This window comes from Benincasa hispida, chromosome 6 (genome assembly GCF_027475165.1).
Source record: "Benincasa hispida cultivar pf3 chromosome 6, pf3_genome.v1.1, whole genome shotgun sequence".
Classification (NCBI taxonomy): domain Eukaryota; kingdom Viridiplantae; phylum Streptophyta; class Magnoliopsida; order Cucurbitales; family Cucurbitaceae; genus Benincasa; species Benincasa hispida.
The window spans coordinates 26,935,019-26,942,411 of NC_143483.1; the positions used below are offsets into that span (position 1 = coordinate 26,935,019).

General features: G+C 29.1%; 1 protein-coding gene across 1 annotated transcript; it reads right to left on the reverse strand.

The window, feature by feature from the left end:
• Positions 1–3,842: 3,842 nt before the first annotated feature.
• On the reverse strand, positions 3,843–6,322 carry LOC120079170 (uncharacterized). The gene is made up of 3 exons (XM_039033340.2): positions 6,167–6,322; positions 5,467–5,583; positions 3,843–4,205 (listed from the first exon to the last, which is right to left on the reverse strand). The coding sequence occupies exons 1-3, from the start codon at positions 6,287–6,289 to the stop codon at positions 3,984–3,986; spliced, it is 462 nt and encodes a 153-aa protein (XP_038889268.1). The 5' UTR covers positions 6,290–6,322; the 3' UTR covers positions 3,843–3,983.
• Between the last annotated feature and the right edge of the window lie 1,071 nt (positions 6,323–7,393).

Consider the following 7,393-nt stretch of genomic DNA (forward strand, 5'->3'; position numbering starts at 1 on the left):
TCCTTTCCTTAATAAACATATCACATCAAACTCAAATCTTTCATCTATTCTCTAATTAATTAAATAACCTCAAAATAAATTCATCAACTTTAATTCACTTTTTTCCAAAAATCCTAAATCCCAAAATTAAATTATAACATTCCAAAATAATTTAAATTCAAATTAAAATCTTTTCAGATATTTGATTTAAAACTTCCAAATAAACCAATTATCTTTTCCTAATTCTTTACTTAAGTTTTGGATTCAAATTTCAAAATTTAAGAGGGTAAAATTTTAAATCCACAGTTTCTCCCTTTTCCCTTTCAAATTTCACAAAACTCAAAATCTTTTATCCAAATAATTTAATTATCCCTTCCAATTAATTTAAAACTCTACTCAAAGAATCCATATAACTAATAAAAATTCTTCAACTGTAACAATTGATTCCAAATTCCAAAGATTAGGAAATTAAAACTCAACAATTTGAGATAATTAACTTAAATTTTCCTTAAAAAAATCAGGATGTTACAGAGTTCAATAAAGTGCAAAATCTTTCTTTTAAGAATTAGGGAGCAAGAGAACTCCGTGTAACACGAGTATAGTCGATCGATTGGTTAAGGTATATTCTCTCAACCTTTCCTCGACTAAAAAGTCAAATGTTCGAAATTTTCCCTGGCCATGCTGTTGAGCTCAATTCATAGGCAAAACAATGATTTTTTTTTTTTTTTTTAATGTGAAATTAACATAACAAGTAAGAACGCTATTTATAAATCTTAGTGGACTATTAAAACTGGAGTAACGAACCATGTAATTTGAGTTGGCAAATATGTATGTGACTGTGTGCTTTATTCTACATTGCTCGAGGACGATCAAGAATTAAGTTAGGGGTATTTGATAGCACTGAAAATGTGCTATCTTGTCCCGCTTAATTTGAGATTGTTCCAGGATTTTATGTTGTCTATTTAGCTAATTTGTAGGTTTCGAGCACATTAAGGGCAAAACTAGTGACAAAATAAAGCTAAAACAGGCTAAAATGGTGCCAAATTGCATCAATTTAGAAGAAAGAATGAAAAATTACAAATTTACCCCTGTCTTCACAGCGCCACTGTGCCCCACTGCACCATGCTCAGCACTGTAAAGGCAGAATGTTCATTATCTATAAAAAGTACACAGTGCTGCGACACTGTCCTAAGGTGTCGCAATGCTCCAAACCTCATCCCGATTTTATAAATAATTCTTTTAGTCGCCTAGATCAACTCTCTTTAATTCCAGCCGAACTAATGATGATTTCTCTCTGTTTTCTCCTTCTTTTTGGTTTGTCCATGTACCTAAACAAATTCTTGGTGTCCATGATGTCAATTATGGGCTCAGGTAATCGTTTTCTAGCTTGGGTTTAGGATTTTCCCTATTTTGATGTACTTGTGAGTTTTTTAACTGAATTATTGTATCTGTTGGTTTCAATTCTGTTTTTAATGAATTATTATCTTATCGTTGTACGCTTGTAGATGTATGGTTATCACTTTGATTTAATATACAATTTGTGATACTTGATTGTATGTTGATCCATAGAAAGCATTAGGTTAGGTTGGTTTTCAAATCGATTAAGATTAGTATTGATCCAACTAACTTAGAATTAAACCAAATAAATGTTTAACTAGGCGCTTGAAAGTTAAATATTCCATCTAATGTTCCCTAGATCTTAAAGCAGTTAGAACAACTTGATTTGCATGCTTTTCATCTAATCACTTTGGACTAGTTAGTTGACTATGACGATTAATTAATTTTTCTAATTGAATTGGTTAGGTGTAAGCAATCAATTAATTAATTTTGGTGATGAGAATTTAATGATCCAATTCTTTGAATAGGGAAAACTCCGTTGCAAAAGCTAGGCATTTTCATATAATTTATTAAATCTTTAATTTGTGTAATTTATTCTTTTGCAAATCAATAAACTTCGAAAACCCTCTCCCCTTGTTATATTTAGGTTGCAAACCATTTATTTGAGAAATTCGAAGGTTTCCTGTGTTCGACCTGGTCTATCACTAAGACTACTTAGTAGTTGAAATTCTAGATCACGAATATAAATATCATTTGATTGACTGAAAGCCTTGACAACTTTCTGTCTTCTAACACCATTACTTATCATCTTCAAATGATGGATAAATCGAAGTAATAATAGGACAGTGGTAATTATGTTTAGGACTATAATAAATAGAAACACCAAAACTTGAAAGAATGGTCTACCATTCATCAAATTTGTACTTCATTTAAGATTGTGTATGGGTTTAAACAAATCATATACAAACTTAATTTAATTATAATTAGAACTGGCTAAGGCTAAATAAGCACAAACTTAATTTAAGCCACTTAGGTAGATTTAAACAAAGAAGAACAAAGAAAACAATTTTTATGTTTAATATGTCCCATGATATATATTCAATTACAATTAAGATGGTGCTTTTCCTTTTGTGTGTTTAGTTTTGTCTGGAGGGGAGAGAAAGTTCAATAAAGTGCAAAATCTTTCTTTTAAGAACTAGGGAGCAAGAGAACTCCTTGTAACACGAGTATAGTCGATCGATTGGTTAAGGTATATTCTCTCAACCTTTCCTCGACTAAAAGGTCAAATATTCGAAATTTTCCATGGCCATGCTGTTGAGCTCAATTCATAGGGAGAACAATGGTTTTTTTTTAATGTGAATTTAACATAACAAGTAAGAACGTTATTCATAAATTAATAATTTCCACACCCTATTTTTTTTTATTTATTTCATTATGGGAATCTTAATTATTGATTAAGGTGATTGTGATGCCAAATTTTGACCACGAAAAAACGTACTTGACCTTCACGTGACATCAATGACAAATTTGTAATTTAGGGAAGAGAGGACCTCCAAAACAAAGAAAAAGGGCTCCGATATCTAAGTAAGTAAGAGTATTGGAGAATAGAGAAGAATTCAGAAGTTTAAGATACCTAATATAGAGCCATAATGGTCTATTTATAGGGAGAATGAGATAGAGTTTTACTTTTTACTTTCGTGAAAAGGATGAGATAGATCTTTCATAATCCTAATAAGTTAAGATTACATATGATAAGATAACTAATTAGTTGACACTTGAACTTATTTAAATTAAGTCAATTTTATCTTGTATTTATCTTTTTTTTTTATTTTTGCACGATTTCGTCAGGTCATATTCATCCTTCTTTTAGTTAGCCCAATTCCATCAGTGTCTATTAATATCACTGATAGATACTGATAGAAGTCTATCAACGTCTATCATTGATAATTCTAAACTTTTGCCATATTTTGTAAATATTTTGATTTATTTTTCTATATTTAAAAACAACCCTAATATAGAAGTTATTCTATTGAAATTACTAAATTTATTGTAAACTATAGTCATAAATTTTGGATTGACTAGTAATAATCTTACAAGTTACATGGTATCAAAGAAAGAGATTCTTTGCTCAAAACCTTATAATTAATACATTTTTAATTATATGTTTTAAGACCCATGAAGCAAGAAAAATTCTTATAAAACGAGAATAGTTGATGAACTAGTTAAGGCATATCCTTTAAAAGAATCAAATATTCCTAGTTCTCCATATCATGTTATTGAACTCAATTCAAAGGGAGAACGGCGGTTTTTTTCTAATATAAAATTGAAATATAACAGGTGAGAAACTGCGATTTATAAATTTATAATTTCTACTCTCCTTTTATTTTGGGTTGATCGGTAATGATCTTACATGGTATCAAAAGCAAGAGACTCTCTATTCAAAACATTGTAAATATAATTTTTTCCTCAATTAATATAGATTTCAAGAGTGAGGGACAATGTCCTAACATTGATTATCGTAATCCAATTTAAGCTTTTGGATTGATCGATAATCTTACACCATAATCCAAATTTCCATATAGCTACATGTGGCTAGCTTTATTGGAAGGAACAATTAAAAAAAAAAAAAGCTAATTAAAAGTTTGAGAAGAGGGTTAATATGGGATTTAAGAATGGTTCTTGGTGTTCATGCTCTTCTCAACAGACTTAACATTTGCTTTGACAAATTGTTTGGAGTCATTGGCAGTGTCAACCAATGTGTCCTTTGCTCTTTGGGCTGTGTCCTTTGCTGAGTCCCATGCTGCTTCCATTGCTTGCTTTGCCTTTGCTGAAACTGCATGTGCTTTTGCACTTACCATTCCTGCCATGTCCTTTGTCTTTTCACTCACCTAAAATTATATACACACATTTTTTTCATCTTATTAATATCATCAAATCACTATTATTCACAACAAATTTGACCAAAAAAAGTTCGACGTTGTTAATTTATTCCCGCAAACCATTAGTTCTATTCAAATTCAATGGACAAGACATCAATTGTCATTGTGGAGATCAACTGTTTGATCACTCACAAACTCTTACATCACAATTGTTGAACTAAAAAGAAAATGTTTGAATATCATTTAGGTTCCTGTATATTTTGAGTTTTATTCTATTTTAGTCTTTATAATTTTAAGGGTGTTTTCAAATATAGAAAAACGAAACAAAATACTTATAAATATAGTAAAGCTTTACTATCTATATGGAATAGACTGTGTTAGACTACTATCTATATATATCACAGATAGAATGTGATATTTTGCTATTATCTGTAAATATTTTTAGCAGTTTTGTCATTTAAAATAAATTTTCTAATTTTTAAATGTCGAATTTTAATATTTGAATTTTTAATGAATCTTAAATTTAAATCTTTGTTTGTTCATTTATGGTTAATTACTAAAAAACAATTAGTCTTTACTGGCATTAATCTGCCTATTGTGATTATTGAAAATAACATGGTGTCTTTTTCTTTCACAAAAAATATTTTTATTATTTAAATTTAATTTTGAATTAAAGAAATTAATTTTGAATAATTAAATTTAAGATATTCATAAAGGTATGGGATTAAATGTAGACAAAAAAAAAAAAAAAAACGATGGGACTAAAATGAAGTAGAGCCTAAAGTGTGGTATCCAAAATAATATTTAAAAAAAAACTATTGTTCTATCCCTTTCATTTATTTATTTTTGTCACTTTAAAAATATTATTTATCTTAAGAAATTTTGAAAACAAAAAATAGGATCTTGAAAACTAACTTTAACCCTATTTTATAACTTTTTATTTCATTGTTTAGTTTTCTTTATTTCCAAAATAGCTTTGTTTTATCACTATTTTTTCGTTTTTAATTAAAAACACATGAATTTTTAGATAAATTTTAAAAAACAAAACAATGTTAAGAAAACACAACCATGAAATGACAGTTGATATAAGTATTTGTAAGCTTAATTTAAAATTTAAAATAAAGACTCGAAAAAAAGTTATAAAAATCAGATTTAGCTTTTAAAATTTGAATTGATTATTAAAAAAAATAATTATGTAAATAAACATAATAGACAAAAATAGATAAAAGAGAGAGAAAAAAAAAGAATGAAATATTTGAAGTTTCATTACATGTTCTGCAGTAGAGTAAGCCTTATCTTTCATCATATTTTCCCCGGGCATCATTCCTTCATTTGCTCCTGGGTTTATGGCATCTTTGGCTTCTGACCCATCTTGTGATAGATTTGTCTGTGGAAAACACCAAAAATGTAACTAAAGATTATCACACTAATCAAAATTAATTAAGATATTAACAATCTTTTTAAAATCGCATAGGACACCTTTGAATCTCTACGTTTCTTGGTAAGAATTGTAGAACTCTAAAGAAAAGAGAGAACGATACAAAAAAAAAAAAAAAAAAAATCAAGAATTCTCTACCCGTTCTTGAGTCGATTTTCTAGATGTAAATTTTGGGATGATAGATTGATGATTGAAAAATAACTCTTTTTCTTATGGTGTTAAAATCTTGATCTAATGAATTTACTTTCATATTTACCCTATTTGCTAAATATATCTACTGGAGTGCGATTAAAGTCTCACATTAGCTAGATAAGGGGAAGATCCACTGTATATCAGTGACGAAATTATTTCTAATGGTATGAGGCATTTTAGGGTGAAACAAAAAACAAAGGTTATGCCAAAGTGAACAATGCCTGTAATACCCTTTTTTTTTAGTTTAACAACATCATATATGATGAGCTAAGCAGATGTTAAGACTATTTACAATTTCAAATATTTGACGTAAATGCGGAGTATCGTAGACAATACTTACATGAATAAATTTAGGGTTAGAAGCCAAAATGAGAGTAGTGTTGGAGGTTGTTGATCTTCTTGTAATTGCAGCACCAAAATGACCAAACTTTGGAAGGTTTTTGAAGAGAGTGGAGCTTGCCATTTTTCTGTTTTTTTTCCTAACTTTCAAAAAAAATATGAGAAGAGAAATTTGATGAAGAGTATGGAGAATTAATTGAAGAGTGGCAATGAGAAGTGGAAATTTATAGAAGAAGAAAGAGGCCAAAAACAAGCTTTTGGTTGTGAAAATGAGAGCATTTTTGCGCATATTGGCCTCACAATTAGTCAGCTGATCCATTTTTTTAGGGCACTCCCCATGGCTTTTTTTGTCTTGTAGATTGGTTTTATTTCCTTTTGAAAATTTTTAAAATTTAAAAGATTTTTTCTTATTCATAAACATTTAGGTTTGAATCATGTTTTTCTTTTTTAAAAACTTTCAAATATATTGATTTTGGTGGTGATTTTAACTTCTCCTCTTATCGTTGGCCAATGAAAGTCTTAGAAGCTGAAGACAAGAGAGATGTGGAATGGCGAAAATCCCTCATTGGTGGTTGAATCAGACTCTTTGAAAGTCATCAATCTCTTGAATCATAAGGACTCTGATTTATCTGAGGTATATTTTTTTGTGGATGAGACTTTATCTTTAGTTAAGCTTGTAAATGTCTCTTCTTTTTGTAAAATTCCTAGAAAGAAGAATAATGCTATCTATAATCTACTGCTTTGGCTTTCTCTTCAGCGTCTTTGTGGTCTTGGAAAGAGACCTTTCCTCTTGTTGTTGTTTCCCTCCTTATCGTGAAGGGCTAGGACTTGGGTTGTTGGTTTCGGGTTTTATATTATTGCTTAAAAAAATAGCTACAATATATATTTTGATGAGCTCATTTCTCTTCTCTCACATTTTCAAATCAGATAGTACATATAATTAATGAGTTATTTTTAGGACTTAATTATTGTTAATTTTGAAGCTTAAAATGATAATTTTGATTCACATGCATATTAATTTATGCGGGGTAAAACAAGGTATAAATAACATAATAACACTATCTAATTGATTACAACTGAATTAGATACAAACAATTATAGTGTAAACAAACATCATTGTATACAACACTAATTTCCAAAAGTAAGCGAGATGGAATAATAAAGGCTATGTGTTGAAATAACCACAAACTTATAAAAAATCATAATATCTGGTAGAAATATCAACATG

Coding starts and splice junctions, on each gene's coding strand:
- LOC120079170 (XM_039033340.2), bottom strand. CDS start 6,289: ATGGCAAGCTCCACTCTCTTCAAAAACCTTCCAAAGTTTGGTCATTTT. Junction 5,584..6,166: donor CTAACCCTAAATTTATTCAT/GTAAGTATTGTC, acceptor TGTTTTCCACAG/ACAAATCTATCACAAGATGG. Junction 4,206..5,466: donor CTTACTCTACTGCAGAACAT/GTAATGAAACTT, acceptor ATATAATTTTAG/GTGAGTGAAAAGACAAAGGA.